Raw genomic sequence first — 22940 nt, 5'->3', positions numbered from 1 at the left:
CCAAACCCAAGAAAAATTCCCTGATGTTCTACTAGAGCATTGCTATGTCTGTCTCAGGCTTTAACCCTAAGATTAAATTACTTGACTACTGACTTGAGAAACATGGTTAGAAGGCAACATGGGTGGATAAAATCTCTCTCCCCAAGCCAACTTTGGGAGACAATAATAAGAATGACACTGGGACCAAAGAGATCACCACAAAGCAGACTGATCGCAAAACCCATGGAATAAGGGACAGAAGGGTCTCCAGAGATCTCAGATATATACTTTTACCAAAAGGTATTGAAGGTCCTAATTCACTTGTAGTATGAGTCAAACCTCAGTAGAATTGCCAAATTGTGCTAGCCTGACTAACCTCAGACTCTTGTTTTTGTCCATTCGGGCTGCTCTAACAAAAATATCATCTAGAAATTTATTTCATGTAGTTCTGGAGGCTGGGCAATCTAAGATCAAGGCATGGGGAGATTCAGTGTCTGTTGTGTCCCACTTTCTGGTTCATAGGCAGCTAATTTCTGTGTGAGCACAGGGCAGAAAGGACAAGCCAGCTCTCTGGTGTCTCTTTTACAAAGGCATTCATCCTATTCATGAGGGCTCTGCCCTCATAACCTAATCACCCTCAAAGGCCGCACCTCTAAATGCCATCACCTTGCCACATGCAGGACACCATCCGATTCCAAAGTACTCCTGCCACTTGACAGTAAATGTGGAGTCTTAAGATAATGAAAACCCATTACTGAGCCTGAAAGTTACCAGGAAAATCACTAAAATAGCAAGGAGCCTAAGTAGACAGCTTGGCCTTGTTGTCAAAGTCACATTCACCAATTTTGTGATATCCTTACAGTCCCAAAGACCCATGGTTCCCAAAAGATCAGTGGTTGTCCACAAAGAAAAAATAATAAAGCTATGGAGAGTCTTCTTTTTTATACTCATTGACTTCAGAATTACAATAAAAATAAATTCTGAAAAAAGTTTATTTCATCTTCATGTGAACATAAAGAATTGACATTTAATCTCTATATGTCACATATTTGATAAGCGGCTCCTTAGGAAGCACTATGGTATAGGAGGAAATACATATTTAATTCCATTTTAATCTGATTTCTATGGTATACAAACTGAGATGAGAAAAGCATCTACAAAAATCTATTATATGATGCACTGAAGTTCTAATTTATTAAAGTATGTTTCATATTTGAGTATAATGATTCAAGTCAACATTGGTGTAATAATTTGGGCAACAGAAGACTAATTACAGCGTCTACTGGACTTTGCTCTATCCAGTGAATTTATGCAAAAGTGTTATTTAAAATGTATGCCTTATGATAACTTCACAACATGTAACAGCATGTTACTGGTCTACTAAATTATGCATAAGGGTAAAATTTTAACATCTTCAACTAATGCGTGCTCAATTACTTTCCATTATAAATGTGAACTGACACATATGCATCTTATTTTAGTGTCTAATTAAAGGTATGAAAGACTGACTAGTAAAATTAACAGAATATGATATAGAAAATTAGAAGAATATATCACACAGTACTACTTCCAAAGTTTAAAAAGAAAGATTCGAGGACGACAGAGTGAGAGTGGATTTTGTTCTTTTTTTTCCCATTGAGACAACAAAAACTTAACAGTTAAGATTTCATATTCTCATAATCTTCAAACTAACTTTACAAGAACAGATTAATGCTTGAATTCTAGAATGAAAAAAGCTAAGAGCTGAATTTTTAAGTAGTATAATTAAAAAGGGAACAACTGAATTATTAAGTACCTTGCTCAAACACACACATCACCTGTCCAAGAAATTTTGAGACAATCAATCATTTAGGTTTGCAGAATACCAAACGCATTTTTCTAAATGTCACAAAAAGGCTGAGCAGAGTTTCTCCAAGGACACTCCAACTTTAGAATGTTAACTGTGAAAATAGATTATGCTGTCTGTGGGAAAAGAGAACAGAAATATGCTACCTTAAGATGTTAAAGAGAGAAAGGTCAATGTAAAGTCTGATGAATGTTAACAGTGTAACACAGAACAAAAAAGATTACACCAAATAAAGAAATTATAAGAAGAAAAATTATGTATGTTAGCCATTTAAAATCTCTTTGAAAGCAAACTATTTGATTATTATTTATGTTCTTTATCAAAATAATTATTTTTTTTGCAAAAAGAGTACTAGTAGGGGTTTGCTCTCTTTTTAAAAACTCTTTAAGCTAGCTAGCTGCATAACACATTATAAAATTTGAGCTAAATAATTAGTGTTAGCAAAAATTGAAACTATATATATATATATATATGTATATATATATATATATATATTTGTATTTTTAGGGCTGCAACCCCAGCATATGGAGGTTCCCAGGCTAGGGGTCAGATATTGGAACTCTAGCTGCTGACCTACACCACAGCCATAGCAACTCCAGATCCGAGCTGCATCTGAGACCTGCACCACAGTTCACGGCAATGAATACCAGATCCTTAACCCACTGAGCAAGGAAGGGCCAGGGACGGAATCTGCGTCCTCATGGATGCTAGTCTGGTTAGTTACTGCTGAGCCATGACAGGAACTCTGAAACTTTTCTGTAATACTTTACTTATTATAACAAATTTTATACGAGCACTAGCAGTTCATTCAATCTTGAATATATAAGAATACACAGTGAATAGGAAGATAGCTGTGAAAGCAAAATCAGCATGTGAGCTTTAAAAATGAGTACATTTTTAAGAGTGTTACAGAATGTTTAACAGCTTACATTGTTGAAAATCAAAGTTTTATTCCCAAAGTGGGGACAATATAAAGGTTAGCACTTCCAAGAACATTCAGATTATCAGAAGAAAGTTGCTAAGAACAGTGTTGATTGAACAAAAGGAGATTGGTCTTATGTGTATGACCCAGCACCATAACTTTCTCTGCTAAAACAACCAAAAACTAAACAAATCAAATGTGATGCTATTTATTTTTTGTTCATTTTCACAGGTGATCCTTTGATGTTGAGTTTGTCCTCAAAAACACTGGATCTTCTTCCATGTTCAATGGCTGGACTTTGAAGAAGTTTCTCCCTGAGAAATAGACATGTGAACATTAATCATTTTTAAATGGTCACTAAAAAAGCAATACAAACATGATAAACACCACTGTAATTTAAGGTGAGTTTTATCTTACAAGTTCTTTAATAGCTTTGAAAAACATGACAGACCATTTAACTTAACATTAATCTAAGAGAGTAATAGCTGCTTTCCTGAGATAGATTTAACTGTTTAGTGTTTAACCATGTTGTCCAGCATGGTAGCCACTAGCCACTTCATTTATATTTAAAAAATCAGAATATAATAAAATCTAAAAATCCAACTCCTTAGGTGCACTGGTCACATTTCATGTGCGATTCAATAGCCACGTAGGGCTAGTGGCTAACATATTGGATAGCATGGAAACATAATATTTGCATCATTGCAAAAAATCATTTCAGAAGGTTCTATTTGACAATGCTAGTTTACACAAAATGCCACTGATAGGGCCATTTACAGATCATCTAAAAAGAGCATGCTTTCTCTGAATGGGACCTGGATTTTATAGTCAAAGTTAAACACTGTTAGGTTTTTATAAATAAGCTTTTCAAATGAGACAAATGCTGTCTAAAAGTAATATGGGAGCAAGTTTTCTATAGAAAATATAAAATATTAGGGCTCTAAATTCTAAACAAGTATTTTCAAGAAAAGATGCTAGCATGTGAAACTCCGCACAAGGCTTCTGATATACTTGGTACCCACTTGTCCACCGCTGGTTCTGGGGAGCCTTCCACCTTCTGCAGCAATTCTCCACTCTTATAGCCTAGAACAGATTTCTGTTTTAAGGCCTAGGGAGGCCTGGCTCTCTTGAGTCTAATTGCAATAGGAATCAGGTAGTGTTTGCAATTTTCCCCACAGAGAACCAAATTAAATTGTGACTCTGGAATATATACTGAATGTGTCAGAATTTCTATAATCTTTTTGATTGTTTCATGGCTGCACCCAAGGCATATGGAAGTTCCTGGGTCAGTGACTGGGTCTGAGCCACAGCTATGGCAATGATGGATCCTTTAACCCACTGCACGAAGTCAGGGGTCAAATCTGCACCACTGCAGTGACTTCTTAATCCACTAAACCACAGCAGAAACTACTCTATAATCTTCAAAGTGTGGTTTTAGCAAATTCACATTTCACAGCTATTCCGAAAGATAAATCCAAAGGAGGCTAAAGTTTTTGCAGAATTTTTCCAAAATATCTAATATTTAATACACTTATTATTACATATTATATGAGTGTCTAAACATATGCTTACCATAAATGCTCAGTTTTGACTTGTTAGGGAAGTTTTGCTAAGTCTTTTAAATACACTCCCTTTTCCCTTACCATATCCCTAAACACCAATATCTTTACCTGGTAGGAAATGTATGACTCCTGTTCTATCCAAATAAAAATCTCTTTCACAAGAATAACTACATTGTATTGTTTTTCCTTAGGAGGATTTTAGCCCCTATTATCTAATGCATCATTAGCTAGTAAGCTACTAGTCATATAATCCTGAAATATTACTGGTTTTCAGATACAAATTTAAATTTGTGTTGGAATATTCTCATATATAAAATTATTACATGGTTCACAAAAGATATTATTGATATAAACAACTTGGATGTTCATCAGAATTTTTTGATGACAGGAAAATTTTTCTTCTTATTCATCTCTAAAAAACACAACTGAGTTTAGAAATAAATTTTACCTTCTTTTAAGTTCTCGGGATCTTGAATTCTCATGACCAACACTTCGCATCCTGGAGTTTTCTAGGTTGCGCCATTGTCCCCTTGGTTTGTACTTCAGAATCTCATTTTGCCACTCATCATCAAAAGCATGAGCATCACCTACGTTAAGTTTCAAAATAAAGGGATAAGTATTAAGGTATAAACTGTCAGTAATTGCCTTGCTCCCCACACATTTCATTCTGGTCTGGTGTTTCCATCAGCCTAACCTTAAAGTAGAGGTAGGAAACTGCTTTAAATATAAGTTCTATTACTCAGAGTAATATTTCCTTTTCTATTTGTTCCTCTCCTATTCTTGTTGATAATTTGGTTATTGATGATCTGTTTTTTCATGTATGTGCCAGGATATCATATTATTCTATCCAATGGACCCCATGACCCAGTTACACTGACTTACAGTCTTTCCTCTTGGGTCACCTCACTGTGATCATGCCTTTCCTCTTACGTGGAGGACACTCCACCTGTGGCTAGCACTTCCTATTAACCCCACAATTTCCCTACATAGTTTGGCTTCACAAAGCTGCTGTTTCAATTTCCTGAGACCAGTTATTCATCTGCCAATTTATATTGTTATAAACTAGGTAATCTAAGTTCCATTATAACAATATGTAAATGATAACACTTATTCTTTCAGATTGCCTTTATAATAATGTATTACTTCGCTAAAATTTTCTTCAATGTGTTAATTATTGTGAAATACTCCATATATATTAAATATGACCAAATTACAAAAGTTAAAATTAAAGAAAGGTTAAGATGTTGTGGCTTTCATCTCATTGCATATGAATAATTTTCTCCAGCCCCAGTCTTAAGAGAATTTCTTTTTCTAAAATGATATAATAATTTAAACACTTTAATATGATAAAAACATTTCTATTCAAAACATTTTACAAAAACAGGAAACCAATATAACTTAAATGCTGTAAGAAGTGTTAGGACACTAGAAAGACTTAAATGAGTTGAAGAATGAATATAAAATGTAGGAAATGGAAAGATTTGCATGACACATATATACTATCTAACAGCATCAGAAATTTAAATCTTCTCTATACAAAAGCCTAAGTACCCAGCAATACAGAATAGTTTAAACAAATTTTGACCAATTCATGACAAAACTTTTAGGTAACCATTAAGTGCTTTTTAAAAAACAGAATGTTTTTGATAAATAACACCATAAGTGACTATTTATAATTACAGTGGGGAATTAAAATAAGCACAGTATAAACTACATAAATCATAAAATACTAATTTTGAAAAAAAGTATGTGTGTTTATATGTCTACATATACATAAAACTATTGGAAAGAAATACATTAATAGTAGTGATTTGAGGTTGGAATTGTGTATAATTTAAATTTTCTTTATACTTGTTTATACTTTTCAAGTGTACTTCTTTGATAATTAGAAATACATGTAAAAATTCATTTTCCTACTGACAGTCTTACTAAAAAACAATTCAAAAGATTCCATTTACCCAGTATAAAACAAAAAATAAAGATACTCAACATGAACAAAAATCAGTATTAAAAGCTGATCTCAGAGTTCCCATCATGGCTCAGCAGAAACAAATCTGACTAGCATCCGTTAAGGACACAGATTTGACCCCTGGCCTTGCTCAGTGGATTAAGGATCCAGCATTGCCATGAGTTATGGTGTAGGTTGCAGATGCGGCTTGGATCCCACTTTGCTATGGCTGTGGTGTAGGTCAGCAGCTACAGCTCCAATTCAACCCCTAGCTACTACTTTGATAACATATTTCCCATATATACAATTCATAAACTGCTTGCAATGATATTATATGGCTGTTTCCATAAAAAATATTCACCAAGTTCTACTAGCACAGCTGCTATTTTACCTCTAAAAGGAAGGATGCTATTTACAATGATAACTTACTTTCATTCATATTGATGAACTCCTGATTGAGCTCTTCATCTCCAGTCTTGTTGTTCTTTGACTTTTTAATGACATGGGCTCTGTCCTGGAGATGATGACCAACAGCCATTTTTTCTAGTCCACTCTCAGAATCTCTCAATGCTCTTCTAGTTTCCTTTATCTGTGAAAATGAAGAAAATAAAATTTTCATTTATTTATTTATTATTATTTTTTGGCTGTGGTGTGCAGTAGCTTGATATGGGATCTCAGTTCCCAGACCAGGGATTGGGCCCAGGCTGCAGCAGTAAAAGTGCTGAGTCCTAACCACTAGACCACCAGGGAACCGCCCCCAAATTAGTTGTTATTATTTAAATAAATATTGAATGCATATACTTCTAAATTCCTCAGAACCTGTTTATAGAGGTAAGACCATAAATCTACTGCTCTAAAAATAACAGGTACTCGGTTCCACTACCATCTTGTAGTAAAATGATGCTTATAGTTCTAATATTTCCTGAACTGCTTAACATTGAAATGTCTAGGACAAATAGAAACACTATAATTATCAAAACAATAACTTCCTATATAAAACTTAGTGCCTTTGTAGGAGAAAATGTCCTGATAAAAAGGTAGAAAGGAGAGACCCTGGCCATGATGACTAAGCAAAAGTCCAGCCAACTGCACCTAACTGCCCCTCCCTCACACATCTGCTTCTGTAAAGTTGCTTCTGCAATTACAACCCTGCCTGTTCTCACTTCAGTCCAACCAGCCAAGCATCGACCCAGAAGAGCTAGCCCATAAAAGCCTTGTGAAACCCTTCTTCGGGACTCAGTTTTGGGAGAGTGATCTCCTCTGAGCCTGCCAGGGTAATAAATCTAAGTTCTCCAACTCTTATTTGGTTTCTCGCTGGGTAAAGGTGCTCACTTGGTTTCTCGCCAGGTAAAAGAGCTGCTGGAGCTGATACACTGTGGCTGCAGGGCTGCTGGGCAGCTGCCATAACACCTTCAACACTGTCCTTCTTCAGACTATACTACAAAGCAACAATCATCAAAACCATATAGTACTGGCACAAAGACAGAAATATAGATCAGTGGAACAGGACAGAAAGCCCAGAATTAAACCCACGCACCTACAGTCAACTAATCTATGACAAAGGAGGCAAGAATATACAATGGAGAAAAGACAATGTGGTGCTGGGAAAACTGGACAGCCACATGGAAAAGAATGAAATTAGAACACTCCCTAATATCACACACAAAAATAAACCCAAAATGGATTAAAGACCTGAATATAAGACCAGACACTATAAAACTCCTAGAGGAAAACATAGGCCAAACACTCTCTGACATAAATGACAGCAACATCTTCTCGATGCACCTCTTAAGAGTATTGACAATAAAAACAAAAATAAACAAACGGGACCTAATCAAACTTAAAAGTTTCTGCACAGCAAAGGAAACCCTAAACAAAATGAAAAGACAACCCACAGAATGGGATAAAATCTTTGCAACTGTATCAACTGACAAGGGATTAATCTCCAAAATTTATAAACACCTCCTACTGCTCAATACCAAAACAACAAACAACCCCATAAAAAAATAGGCCAAAGATCTAAACAATTTTCCAAAGAAGACATACAGATGGCCAAAAAACACATGAAAAGATGTTCAACATCACTCATTATTAGAGAAATGCAAATCAAAACCACTATGAGGTACCACCTTACACCAGCCAGAATGGCCATCATCTGCAAACAATAAGTGCTGGAGAGGGTGTGGAGAAAAAGGAACCCTATTACACTGTTGGTGGGATTGTAAATTGGTGCAACCACTGTGGAAAACAGTATGGAGATGCCTCAGAAAACTAAAAATAGAATTACCACTTGATCCAGCAATTCCACTCCTGGGCATCTATCCAGAGAAAACCACGACTCGCAAAGACACATGTACTCCAATGTTCATTGCAGCACTATTTTCAATAGCCAAGACATGGAAACAACCTAAAAGCCCATCGATAGAGGAGTGGATCAAGAAGATGTGGTACAGGAGTTCCCATCGTGGCGCAGTGGTTAATGAATCCGACTAGGAACCATGAGGTTGCGGGTTCGGTCCCTGCCCTTGCTCAGTGGGTTAACGATCTGGCGTTGCCGTGAGCTGTGGTGTAGGTTGCAGACGTGGCTCGGATCCTGCGTTGCTGTGGCTCTGGCGTAGGCCGGTGGCTACAGCCCCGATTCAACCCCTAGCCTGGGAACCTCCATATGCCGCGGGAGCGGCCCAAGAAACAGCAACAACAACAACAACAACAAAAAAGACAAAAGACAAAAAAAAGAAAAAAAAAAAAAAAAAGGAGATGTGGTACATATACACAATGGAATATTACTCAGCCATGAAAAGGAACAAAATACCAGCATTTTTAGCAACCTAGAAATTATCATGCTAAGTGAAGTCAGCCATACAATGAGACACCAACATCAAATGCTTTCACTGACATGTGGAATCTGAAAAAAGGACAGAATGGACTTCTTTGCAGAACAGATACTGACTCACAGACTTTGAAAAACTTATGGTCTCCAGAGGAGACAGTTTGGGGGGGTGGGGGGATGCGCTGGGGTTGTGGGATGGAAATCCTATAAAATTGGATTGTGATGATCATTGTACAACTATAAATGTAATAAATTCATTGAGTAACTAAAAAAAACAACACTGTCCTTGACAAAAAGTGCATACTAGCATGGCCCAAAAGAAAGGGCCACTAACTATTTAGTGACATGTTGATGGGCTTGAGTTTCATGGATCCTACCTTTCAACTCTATGAGTTATTAGAATATTTCTATTAGCCAAAGACTATTAGACTGTTTATGTTAGCCAAAGGCGGATTTCTGTGGGACACCTACAGTTATATTCTGTTTTCATTTAACATGTATGTCATTTATAGCAAGTTAAAGTCTGAGATGAATTAGCTGCACTGTGGTAAGAACATCATTAAAAGGTATGTCTTTATATGTAGGAACTGAAAAATGAACTCACACCACTAGATAGGCAAACCCAAATTTTCTTTACGTACTGACAAGGAAGTGGGGAAATGGGAACACTGATACCAAGGTTTGTGGAAGCCAGCTATTTCAATCACTGTGTGACAGTAACTTGGTAATTTCTATGTAAGGATGAAGACACACACCTCCTCCAACACAACACCACCATCCTAGCCCTTCGGCACAAGGAGATGGGTGTGAAGATGAATATGTAAAAAATTAGAAACACCTAAATGCCTATCAATAGAAAATATATTTGAAAACTGTGGTATATATATTTTGGACATTCATATTTGGACTAAAGAAACCAGAGCTACACATATCAACTTAAATAAATCTCAGGAGCAATTACTGAGCAAAGTCAAATTGAAGACAACACATGCTATGAAAACATTTATACAAAGTTTAGAAACCTATGAAATATTTCATTATATTGTATATGAAGCATACATAAGTAGTAAAATTATAAAAGCATGTGTGAGAATTATAAATTCCGGACACAGGCATACCTCAGAGATATTGTGGGATCTGTCCCCCCCACAGTGAAGCAAGTATTGCAATAAAGTGAGTCACACAAACTTTTCTGGTTTCTCAGTTCACATCAAAATTATACTTACACTATACTGTGGTTATTAAGTGTGTAATAGCATTATGTCTAAAAAAATGAACCTACATTCATTTAAAACTACTTTATTGCTAAAAACTGCTAACTATCATCTGACAACACAGGGTTGCCACAAACCTTTGGTTTGTAAAAAATGCAATTTATCTGCAAAATGCAATAATGATGCCCAATAAAATGAGGTGTGCCTGGAGTTCCCGCTGTGGTGCAATGGGATTGACTGTATCTCTGCAGCAGCAGGGAGGTGGGTTCAATTCCTGGCCTGGCGCAGTGGGTTAAGGATCCAACGTTGCATAGCTGTGGTAGGTTTCAACTCGGGCTTGGATTCAATCCCTGGTCTGGGAACTCCATATGCCATGGGGCAGCCAAAAGAAGAAAAGACCAAAAAAAAAAAAAAAAAAAACTAGGTATGCCTGTATAAGAAAAAGGTTTTCCCTGGGGGAGGGAGAAAGGGAAAGGGCCCAAGGAGGGAGGAGAAGTGTATTGGAATCTTTAACTGAATCTGTAATGTTTTCTCTCAAAAAGAAAAGAAAAGAAAACGACAACAAAAAAACCATGGGACAACTTAAAGTAAATAGAGAAAAGTGTTAGGATTTGACTAAACTGTATGAAAGGAATATGGAGTACTTATTGTATACTTTCTGTACACTTGATATATTTTGAGTTAAAAATTCATTTTACTTCAAATGGAAACTAAACGTAGACATTTATTTCATGAAACAAAGACTTCGTTTAGTGTCTATGTACCTTGTCAACATGTAAAAGGAATAAACATCAACAGATATTTACAAGAAAAAAGGTACCTGAGACAGGGATGGAGGTAGGTGAGGGAGAAAAGGATGCCTTGAAATAAAGAATTACCATTAGCCTTATTGCTTCTCACAGTGACCTGTGCTTTCTTCCCTCCTGGATACTTCCCTCAGCCAGTATCAGGTGCCATTTTAATAGTTAAAATATGACATAGGTGATCTATCATTCCACTAAGTTATAAAGTCCCAAGAAAAATACTTACTCCTCCTGGAGCCCTGCGAGTTTGAGTTGAGGCCTGGAAAACCTTTGGTGGTTCATCTCCGACTTTGGAATAAGTCATAACTGAGGAAGAACTGAACGAATGGCCATTGGGATCCATTGAAAGGTGACCCTGGAGGTAAATATAAGTTGTAAATCCAGACAGTTCCGTTTAACACACAGAACTGGTGTCAGAGTGAAGATTCAGATAAGTAACAACACTGGCTGGAAGTTCTACTAAGGATACTATAGATGATCAGTATGATGATTCCAAATGGTACCCCCAGGAAGGTCCTAACCTTCTTCCATTTTAGGTACCAATTCCCACACTCCTTGTGAGAAATAACAAAGTAACAAGTGATTCACTCAAAAAACCTCAAATCTTCAGGATCAAAGACTTGTGGCTTTAATTTATGGATGCTGTGCCCTGAAGCATGTGATAACTTTTATCAGTGTTGACCTTCGTGTCCAGTTTTGCCAACACTGAGCCAATTAGCCATATGCCAAGAAGTTTTATACCCTCTGTGGGTACCGACTGCTACATTTCTAAAATCATTAATAATGCCCTAGATTTGGACAGTCTGAAATGATCCTTAGATTTCAAACCAGATGATTAAAATAATATGTGTGCTCTTCATACTGAATCAAGTTATTATTTTGATTAATATTATGAGTAGAAAATAATTATGAGTACTAGCACTAGTTTTTAAGTATTTGGGCTGTATGAATCTAATCCAGTGCCTAAACATCATTCCTGAAATTTCTGTCTTCAGAGTTTTATTAAAACACTAAAACTTAATTTCTTGGATGCTACAAATCTTTTTAAGTAGACAAATTATACATAATAAAAAAATCTAAATTCATATAAAATGTTCATTTACAATAGTGACCTTCAGCAAAATAAATTTTTGAGGTTGAATTTTTTTTTATTTTGACAGTTTAATTAATGCTATTTTTTAAACTTGTAGGCTGTAGAATCATTTTGGTAAGTTGTAACCAATATTTCTAAAATATGAAATAAAATCAAAAATATCAGCACACACTATATAGTATGATCATTTCCTCATGAACTTTTATTTCAGGTATACAACATATACAGCACACAAATACTGACATGATGATAAGATATATTTTTTAATTGCTATGTACCATGGTTAGGAAAAGGTTGAAAGCCACTATAATATAGGGTACCGATAATTGAAAACAAGAGTCTCATCAATTTTTTAGTACTTACAAAGTTTCTTTGTAATTCCTGCATACTGTTTCGCATATTTAACATCATTCGGTCCATTGCCTGAAAAGGGCTGACATCTGTACGCTATAGGATATTAGGAAGTATGTTATTAACTAAGTACAACACAAAAGAAGCAAATCAACCTTCCCAAAATAGCTGAAAATTTTTTTTCTTGATTTTGCTGTGGGATCTCATGCAGTGATCAACCAGGCAAAGATAATTTATTTATTTATTTAGTTTTTTTGTCTTTTTGCCCTTTCTTGGGCTGCCCTCACAGCATATGGAGGTTCCCAGGCTAGGGGTCTAATCGGAGCTGTAGCTGCCAGCCTACGCCAGAGCCACAGCAACGTGGGATCCGAGCCATGTCTGCAACCTATACCACAGCTCACGGCAACGCTGGATCCTTAACCCACTGAGCAAGGCCAGGGATCGAACCCGCAACCTCATGGTTCCTAGTCAGATTCGTTAACCACTTTGCCATGACAGGAACTCCCAAAGATAATTTATACTATAAATGACTATACAATGAAAGTGATTTGTTAAATAGAAATTTGATGCATACACAAAATCCTAAACAGCCAACTATAACTGCTAGGGAGTTATAACATTATAAATATATGCACACATACATGTGTATACATGCAAAAACATATAAATTAACACACACATATCATTCAACTTGCTCAAAACATAAGTTGGTTAATATTTAAATACTGAGTGGCATATCCTGGGCTAGGACAGCTCTAGCATAGACTAATCTTCAAATGTTTCCTTCTTCTTCCCTCTGGATACCCCACCAGGCAAATAAATGAAACCTGGGTATAAGATAACAGTGTTATCTCCAGCACTATCACATGGCCGACAGAAGCTGCCTCAGGAGGAGCCAGTGCTCCTTTCCATCAGAGTTGGATCCACATGATAAGAGGTTGATTTACTCCAGTTATAGGCTTGGATTTGCTGCCTACTTCTGAGGGCTCAGGAGGGCATACCCTTGAGGCTTGAGGCCTGCTCCTTTATAAGAACAGTTAAGAATTCCTCTAGGACAGTGGCTTCTAAGCCAAGAGTGATTTTGATCTCAGGAGGACACTTGTAATAATTATAACTCATTTTTGTTCATCACAACTGAGGAGGGTACGTGACTGGCCTCTAGTGGGTAGAGGCTGAGAAACTCTGCTCTAGAAAAATCTTCTATTGATTTCAGGTTTTATCACTGCAATGATCACCAGGAATCAAAAAGCGAAGCACAGATTCTAGTGTGTCACCCAAAGCACTGTCTACTTTTATCAGGAGTGTTTGGTTCAAGGAACTCCTCCCCTCAAGCAGGAGTCTTGAATCCTATAAGGCACTGTGGTTCAATGCTGGAACTCAGCCTTTCTGGAGTTTCTTTTGCTGTGTGCCAAGAAGGGACTAAATAAAGAATTATCAAAGGCCTGTTTATGCCACTGCCTTCTAGTGGGTTTTTTTGCTAGATACAATGGAAAATAGATGGAAAACCCTAATTCTTCTTCAGAACTTGCACTCAGTACAGTAGGAAATAACACATTAAGGAGATCTATGGGATGCAAAGGACTGCAAAGAATTAATCTGCATTTCAGAAACTGAACACAATTCAGGAAATTTTCTGATTTTTTTTTTTGTTTCAACAAAAGGTTGAGAATCAGGGCTGTATAAGACATAACAACGGAAGACGATGGAAGGGCTAGCCCAAGGACAGGAAGAGGAGAAGTTGAAGGTGAAGGAGATGATCAGACATTTGGCTATCATCTGCCTCCTCTCAATTCATTGCCAAATCAGCCATCCAAAGACTGTACTTGCTGTGGGGTAGCCTAGCACCTTGACAAGAGGTAGGGGTGCATACTAGAGCTGAGATTCCAGTGGCTTTTGAGGCCTTCAAGAGCTTTATACACATGCTCTTTTCTCTGCCTAGAATGTTTTCTCCTGACTCTTAGTATAGTTTATTCTAATCATTCAAGTATCATCTTGAGATTCTAATCTCTGCTTCACCTCCTCCTGTTACAATATCACTATCCTGCTTCATTTCCTTCAGAGTACTGTGAAGTACTTTGATATCTGAAGATATTTTGTTGTTTATTGTCTGTCTTCCTACTCTGTCAAAATAATCCCTGTGAAGGGAAGGCTGTCTTCTCTCTCTTATTCACTACTATATTCCCAATACTTTAAAAGCAACTCCTGGCACATAGGAGGGCTCAATATTTGCTTGATGTATGAACCCTTGATGATTATCTAGGGTTTTTCCCCTTACTTTTTTGGTCTTTTTAGGGTCATATTCATGGCATATGGAGGTCCCCAGGCTTTGGGGTCAAATCAGAGCTGTAGCTGCTGGCCTACATCACAGCCACAGCAAGGCCAGACCTGAGCCACCGTAGCTCAGGGCAACGCTGGATTCTTAAACCACTGAGCAAGGCCAGGGATCAAACCTGTATCCTCATAGATGCTAGTCAGATTCGTTTAACTGCTGAGCCACAGGGAACTCCTGAACTGATTATCTGGTTTAACTCAAACACATATATCCGACTGTATACCAAATAAACCCATCTGGACAGTCCACAGATGCATCAAATGCAAAACACCCAAAACTGAAATGATATTTCTGAACACCCCTCATATCTGTACTGCATCAACGCTCTGTTCCTTGGCTCAGTGGCAGAGTCCCACCTACCTAACTCCTCATGCCAGAAACATTTTCCTTCACCCTCTCTATTGATCCATCAACTCAATTAATCACAAAGTCCTATCCCTTCACCTCTCTCAAATGAGATTATTTCTCTGTATCACCACAGCCATTACCTGAGTAGAAGCTATCACTGATACTTCCCAGAACATTTTAACAGCCTCCCAGCCTCCCTGCCTCCACTGTGGTCGCTTCTAACCTCTCTCCTCCCTGTAGGAACAATGATCTTTCAAAAAAGAAAACCTGAATCTTCTACTGTTTTGATGAAAACTCATCAATTGCTTTCCCTGCTCTTAGGATAATGGCCACAGTCCTTGGCAGAGCCAACAAGTCCAGCTGGTGACCTCTCTCTCCTTATCTATATCTAAGCTCCAACTCATACCCTAGGGCCAAATGACCCTAAACACCTTTGGGCTCCCTTGCCTCCAGGTCTTTGCACATGCTGTTTCCTGTGTTGAGCACTCTTCTTCTCCCCTCCCCGCTTTTCCTGGCTAATTCCTATTAATACTTAAGGTTCAGGAGGTCTTCTCTAATTGACCTTGACTCCACCATCCCCAAAGCCTTCAGCTACAGGCTTTTTTCTATCTGTGCTCTACTTAGACATGATAAAGGGAAAGCATGAAAAAACTGGAAGTAGGGTCCTAGAGAAAACAGCCAATCCAAGCTTTTCCAGAGGTGATTGTCTAACTATAGTCTGGTGTTTTTTCACTGTTTGAAAAGTCATCATAAGTTTGTGGAAGTCTCCAACTTTTAAACCCAACTCTGGGGATTCCTTTTGCAAATCAAGTGAACAGTCAATTAAAATGTACTTTTTTTTTTTTTCGGAAGACTGATTTTTTTATGTTGATAGGACTTATTTCACAAAACACATGCTTAAATACTCAAGATAAATTTAATATAAGAAATAAGTTTCAAAAATGCTAAAAAGCCATTATAAAAGGAGAACGCATGCCAATCCAGTTTGCTTGAGTTAATGAAAAATAAAAATGTCAGAAAATATTGCTAAGAAGGTTTGTGTCTTATGATACCAACCATATTACCAAAACTGCCGAAAGGCAAAAGAGAACTCATTGCCTAGGAAAAAAACAATCCAATTAATTTTGGTTATGATATTTATATGACAATATCTGAAAAAGAAAGAAATGCACTGCTTAATCACATAGTTCAGAGCTAACCAATTACAGAATCTTTTAATCAAAAAAGAACTCAACATATATTTTTAACATTATCTGCTTCATTGCAGAACCTGACAGGAGCCTGGCAGGAAAACAGGAAGACCATTTTATTACTTTTAAATAAAACTACTCTAGTATTTATTTATTTATTTTTGTCCTTTTTGCCTTTTCTAGGGCTGCTCTCAGGGCATATGGAGGTCCCCAGGCTAGGGGTCTAATTGGAGCTGTTGCCGCCGGCCTACGCCAGAGCCATAGTAACGCCAGATCCAAGCCGTGTCTGCAGCCTACACCACAGCTCACGGCAACACCAGATCCTTAACCCACTGAGCAAGGCCAGGGATCAAACCTGCAACCTCTTGGTTCCTAGTCATATTCGTTAATCACTGAGCCACGACAGGAACTCCTACTCTAGTATTTATTAAAGGCAGTTGAAAGGGAAAAAGTATTTGCTATGGATTGAGACAAACATTTCTCAAAGGAAATGCAAATACACACCAAAATTAACACAGAAAGCACAATGATTAAGATTACATCATCTTTCCTTTGCTCAACTATTCCAAAATTTTTTTTTTTTTTTTTTTTTTTTTTGCCATTTCTTGGGCCACTCTTGGGGCATATGGAGGTTCCCAGGCTAGGGGTCGAATCGGAGCTGTAGCCACCGGCCTACGTCAGAGCCACAGCAACGAGGGATCCGAGCCACCTCTGCAACCTACACCACAGCTCACAGCAACGCCGAATCGTCAACCCACTGAGCAAGGGCAGGGACCGAACCTGCAACTTCATGGTTCCTAGTTGGATTCGTTAACCACTGCGCCACGACGGGAACTCCGCATATTTTTTTAAAAAAATCAGTTACTGAGCCGAGGACAAGATGGCGGAGGAGTAGGGGGACACGCTCGCCCTCTCCCACAAACACAACAAAAAAAGCACATCTACAGAAGAAATGACTCGCACAGAACAACAACCAATCGCTGGCAGAGGAACCTAAACTCCAATAACGGCAAGAAATTCGTGACATTATTGGGCAGAACGGGAGAAAAGAGGAGAGTGAGAGAAGGTGAATCCGAGCGGGACGGGCGCTCCCGAAAGGGAACTGCGGAGGGGAAAGGGATCCCGCACCCTGGAAAGTCACCTACCGGGCGAAAGATCAAACGAACCGGAGGAATCTCCAGATGCAGAGAAGAGTGCAGCAGTAAGTTGGAGTACGGAAAAACGATCAAGAACCCAACGGACCATCTGAACTACGGGCACAGTCACCAAAAATTGAGACGCCTGGGTGGGGGCTGGGCACCGAATCCTCGGCTCCAGAGGTTAGTCCCCGGGAAAGGGCCGGGGGACGCCTGGGTGGGGGCTGGGCACCGAGACCTCAGCTCTGAAGGTTGGTCCCCGAGAGGGGGCCGGGGGACGCCTGGGTTGGGGCTGGGCACCGAGACCTCGCCTCCGAAGGTTAGTCCCCAAGAAAGGGCCGGGGGACGCCTGGGGGGGGGGCTGGGCACCGAGACCTCGGCTCCAGAGATTAGTCCCCGGGCCAGGGGGGCGGGGAAGAGCGGAAACTGCTTGGGAGGTCTCTAAACCATTTGACGGGGCAGAGACTGCCTGGGAGACTAGAAAACAAAGCTGTCGCAGAGGAAGGGAGCAATACTCTAGGGGCGGGGAAGTGGAAAGCCGCCTCAGAGGGAACCTGGGAGAAGAGCCTGGTCTGCGCCCGTGCTGGGGAGGGGAGAGAAGAAGGGGTGGGTCCCCATAGAATACCCCCCACGCCACAACAAGCTTACAGGCCCGCTAGCTAGCAGAAAGCTGTGCTTCCCAGTGCATTCCCTCCCCCCACCCCCACCACCCCCTACGCTCTCGCCGAACCTGGGGCTGCCTGCCATCCAGGAGGGCTGGCCTCAACAATTGCCTGAAGCCTACCACCGCAGGGGCTCTCCCTGCACAGGCCTGCTTGCCCTTTGGAGGGGCTACACTTCCACAGAGCAGCACCAAACACCACCAGCCCCCTAAAAAAGGCCTGCAGCCCAGAAAAGCTAGAACAAGCCTAGCCAGGCCGTGAATAGATCGACCTAATTCTCCGACGGTTTTTCTGAGACGGGCTCCCCCGGGGAGGAGCCTCTTGAGTCTCCAAGGGCCTTGCTACACGCCCAAGACCCTAGGGGGTGCTAAGACCTAGTGGACCAGCTGCATAGGACTGCCAGCTCCAGGCAGGACCCCCTGCAGCCCAGAAAAGCTGCAACAAGCCTGGCCGAATCGGGAAAAGATCTCAGACGGTCTTTCTGAGTCGGGCTGTCCTGGGGAGGAGCCTCTTGAGCCTCCAAGGGCCCTGCTACCCGCCCAAGACCCCAGGGGGCGCTGAGACCTAGTGGACCAGCTGCATAGGACTGCCAGCTCCAGGCAGGACCCCCTGCAGCCCAGAAAAGCTGCAACAAGCCTGGCCGAATCGGGAAAAGATCTCAGACGGTCTTTCTGAGTCGGGCTGTCCTGGGGAGGAGCCTCTTGAGCCTCCAAGGGCCCTGCTACCCGCCCAAGACCCCAGGGGGTGCTGAGACCTAGTGGACCAGCTGCATAGGACTGCCAGCTCCAGGCAGGACCCCCTGCAGCCCAGAAAAGCTGCAACAAGCCTGGCCGACTTGGGAAAAGATCCCAGACGGTCTTTCTGAGTCGGGCTGTCCTGGGGAGGAGCCTCTTGAGTCTCCAAGGGCCCTGCTACCCGCCCAAGACCCCAGGGGGTGCTGAGACCTAGTGGACCAGCTGCATAGGACTGCCAGCTCCAGGCAGGACCCCCTGCAGCCCAGAAAAGCTGCAACAAGCCTGGCCGAATCGGGAAAAGATCTCAGACGGTCTTTCTGAGTCGGGCTGTCCTGGGGAGGAGCCTCTTGAGCCTCCAAGGGCCCTGCTACCCGCCCAAGACCCCAGGGGGTGCTGAGACCTAGTGGACCAGCTGCATAGGACTGCCAGCTCCAGGCAGGACCCCCTGCAGCCCAGAAAAGCTGCAACAAGCCTGGCCGAATCGGGAAAAGATCTCAGACGGTCTTTCTGAGTCGGGCTGTCCTGGGGAGGAGCCTCTTGAGCCTCCAAGGGCCCTGCTACCCGCCCAAGACCCCAGGGGGTGCTGAGACCTAGTGGACCAGCTGCATAGGACTGCCAGCTCCAGGCAGGACCCCCTGCAGCCCAGAAAAGCTGCAACAAGCCTGGCCGAATCGGGAAAAGATCCCAGACGGTCTTTCTGAGTCGGGCTGTCCTGGGGAGGAGCCTCTTGAGTCTCCAAGGGCCCTGCTACCCGCCCAAGACCCCAGGGGGTGCTGAGACCTAGTGGACCAGCTGCATAGGACTGCCAGCTCCAGGCAGGACCCCCTGCAGCCCAGAAAAGCTGCAACAAGCCTGGCGGAATCGGGAAAAGATCTCAGACGGTCTTTCTGAGTCGGGCTGCCCTGGGGAGGAACCTCTTGAGTCTCCAAGGGCCCTGCTACCCGCCCAAGACCCCAGGGGGTGCTGAGAACCAAGTGAAATCTGCTACCATCGTGGGGTGGACCTCCCAGTCCTGTCTGCCCTCAGGAAGTCCTCCTTTGCTTCAAAGAAACACTGTTAGTCCCATCAACACTCCAGAAAAGCCACACTGCCTCAAAAAAAGATTGACCAACAACGACAGCCCTCAGGAAATATTCCAGGGCAGTGACAAGGCAAACACTACCCGATAACGGAGAGTACAACTCCCTCAGGAGAAAGAAGACAACAAGCAAGATGAAGAAGCTGAGAAACCACCCCCAGTCAAACCAACAGGAGAACTCACCTAAAACAGTCAACAATGAAACTGATCTCTGCAGTCTGACAGACCTGGAGTTCAAAAGAGAAATAGTGAAAATACTGAAGGAATTAAGAGAAGATATGAACAGCAATGCAGATACCCTCAGAAAGGAGCTAGAAAATATAAGGAGGAGCCAAGAAAAACTAGAACATTCATTTGCAGAGATGCAAACTGAACTAGGGGCAGTAAAAACCAGAATGAATAATGCAGAAGAACGAATCAGTGATATGGAAGATAGAATAATGGAAATCACTCAATCTGGTCAACAGACAGAAAACCGAATCAAAAAACTGGAAAGCAATATAAGAGACCTATGGGATAATATAAAACGGGCCAATCTACGCATAATAGGAATTCCAGAAGGAGTAGAAAAAGATAAAGGAATGGAAAATATATTTGAAGAAATTATCGCTGGAAACTTCCCAAATCTAAAGGATACTGGATTCAAGATACAAGAAGCACAGAGGGCCCCAAACAAACTGAACCCAAACAGACCCACACCAAGACACATCATAATAAAAATGGCAAAAGTTAGTGATAAAGAGAGGATCCTAAAGGCAGCAAGAGAAAAACAGAATGTTACCTACAAGGGAACCCCCATAAGAATATCAGCTGATTTCTCTACAGAAACACTACAGGCCAGGAGGGAATGGCAAGAGATATTTAAAGTGCTCAAAGGAAAAAATATGCAACCTAGAATACTTTATCCAGCAAGAATATCATTTAAAATAGAAGGGGAAATAAGAATTTTTCCCAACAAACAAAAACTTAAAGAATACAGCAACACAAAACCCAGGTTAAAGGAAATATTGAAAGGGCTTCTCTAAACCAAAAAGAAAGGAAGGAAAGGGAAGAAAAAAGAAAAGAAAAAAAAAAAAAAAGAAGAAGAAGAAGAAGAGGAAGAACTAGGACTGAGGATGATACAATCAGAGAGCAGTCACTCAAATAAGCCAGCATACAGATTTAATCATGAACATGCTTCAAACAAAATAAAATTAAAAAGAAAAAAATAAAAGAGTCATCAAAACCATAAAATGTGGGCAAGGGATGTTAGGAGGTAAATAATCCTTTTTGTTTGTATGTATGTCTCTCTTCTTAATTTTAATATAATAATGAAGTGTTTGAACTTACAGGACCATCAGGCTAAAACACACAATTATGGGAAGGGGTTAGCATACTTAAAAAACAGGGCAACCACAAGCCAAAACCAAATAATGCATTTGCAAAAAATGAAAAAAAAAAATACACTCAAGCAGATAATAACAGGAGACCATCCAACCAAAAAAAAAAAAAAAAAAAAAAAAAAAAAAGAAGAATGGAGAACCATAGAATCAACTGGAACACGAGGATCAAATGGCAATAAATAATCACCTATCAATTATCACCTTAAATGTCAATGGACTGAATGCCCCAATCAAAAGACACAGAATGGCTGAGTGGATAAAACGGCAAAAACCTTCAATATGCTGCCTACAAGAAACTCACCTTAGGACAAAAGATACATATAGATTGAAAGTGAAAGGCTGGGGAAAAGTATTTCATGCCAATAGACATGACAGAAAAGCAGGAGTTGCAACGCTCATATCAGACAAAATAGACTTTAAAACAAAAGACATAAAGAAAGACAAAGAAGGACACTATTTAATGATTAAGGGATCCATCCAAGGAGAGGATGTTACTATCATCAACATATATGCCCCAAACATAGGAGCACCCAGATACATACAACAAATATTAACAGACATAAAGGGAGATATTGATGAGAATACAATCATAGTAGGAGACCTAAATACCCCCCTCACATCAATGGACAGATCCTCTAGACAGAAAACCAATAAAGCAACAGAGATCCTAAAGGAAACAATAGAAAAGTTAGACTTAATTGATATCTTCAGGACACTACATCCAAAAAAATCAGAATACACATTCTTCTCAAATGCTCATGGAACATTCTCAAGAATCGACCACATATTGGGACATAAAGCGAATCTCAATAAATTTAGGAGCATAGAAATTATCTCAAGTATCTTCTCTGACCACAATGCCATGAAATTAGAAATCAACCATGGGAAAAGGAAAGAGAAAAAACCTACTCCATGGAGACTAAACAACATGCTACTAAAAAACCAATGGGTCAATGAGGAAATCAAGAAGGAAATTAAAAACTATCTTGAAACAAATGATAATGAAGACACAACCTCTCAAAATCTATGGGATGCTGCGAAAGCAGTGCTCAGAGGGAAATTTATAGCAATCCAGGCCTTTCTCAAAAAAGAAGAAAGATCCCAAATTGACAACTTAACCCTCCACCTAAATGAATTAGAAAAAGAAGAACAAAGAAGTCCTAAAGTCAGCAGAAGGAAGGAAATTGTAAAGATCAAAGAAGAAATCAATAAAATAGAGACTCAAAAAACAATAGAGAAAATTAATAAAACCAAGAGCTGGTTCTTTGAAAAGGTGAACAAAATTGATAAACCCCTGGCCAGACTCACTAAAAAGAGGAGAGAAAGAACCCAAATCACCAAAATTATAAATGAAAAAGGAGAAATCACAACGGATACAGCAGAAATACAAAAAACCATAAGAGAATACTATGAACAACTATACGGCAACAAGTTTGACAATCTGGAAGAAATGGACAATTTTCTAGAATCTTACAGCCTGCCAAAACTGAATCAAGCAGAAACAGACCAACTGAACAGACCAATCACTAG

At 40.0% G+C, this 22940-nt stretch overlaps 1 protein-coding gene across 4 annotated transcripts in view; it reads right to left on the bottom strand.

Annotated features, from left to right (window-relative positions):
• Positions 1–953: 953 nt before the first annotated feature.
• The window catches only part of MLF1 (myeloid leukemia factor 1), a 56240-nt gene continuing 34253 nt past the window's right edge, over positions 954–22940 (bottom strand). The window contains exons 3-8 of one of the 4 annotated variants that reach the window (XM_003358641.6): positions 16285–16326; positions 12561–12644; positions 11331–11459; positions 6687–6846; positions 4758–4896; positions 954–3061 (exon numbers count right to left, since the gene is read on the bottom strand). In XM_003358641.6, coding sequence (XP_003358689.4) covers positions 2956–3061; positions 4758–4896; positions 6687–6846; positions 11331–11459; positions 12561–12644; positions 16285–16326 — 660 coding nt within the window. In that variant the 3' untranslated portion in view covers positions 954–2955. The remainder of the gene's footprint in view (positions 3062–4757; positions 4897–6686; positions 6847–11330; positions 11460–12560; positions 12645–16284; positions 16327–22940) is intronic. The other 3 variants (XM_084990093.1, XM_084990094.1, XM_084990095.1) reach the window with 3 other exon arrangements.

This window comes from Sus scrofa, chromosome 13 (genome assembly GCF_054392235.1).
Source record: "Sus scrofa isolate SSC_HxYL_T2T_F1_AM1 chromosome 13, Sscrofa_HxYL_maternal_Yorkshire_Landrace_v2.0, whole genome shotgun sequence".
Taxonomy (NCBI): Eukaryota; Metazoa; Chordata; class Mammalia; order Artiodactyla; family Suidae; genus Sus; species Sus scrofa.
This window is presented reverse-complemented; position numbering and strand designations above follow the sequence as displayed.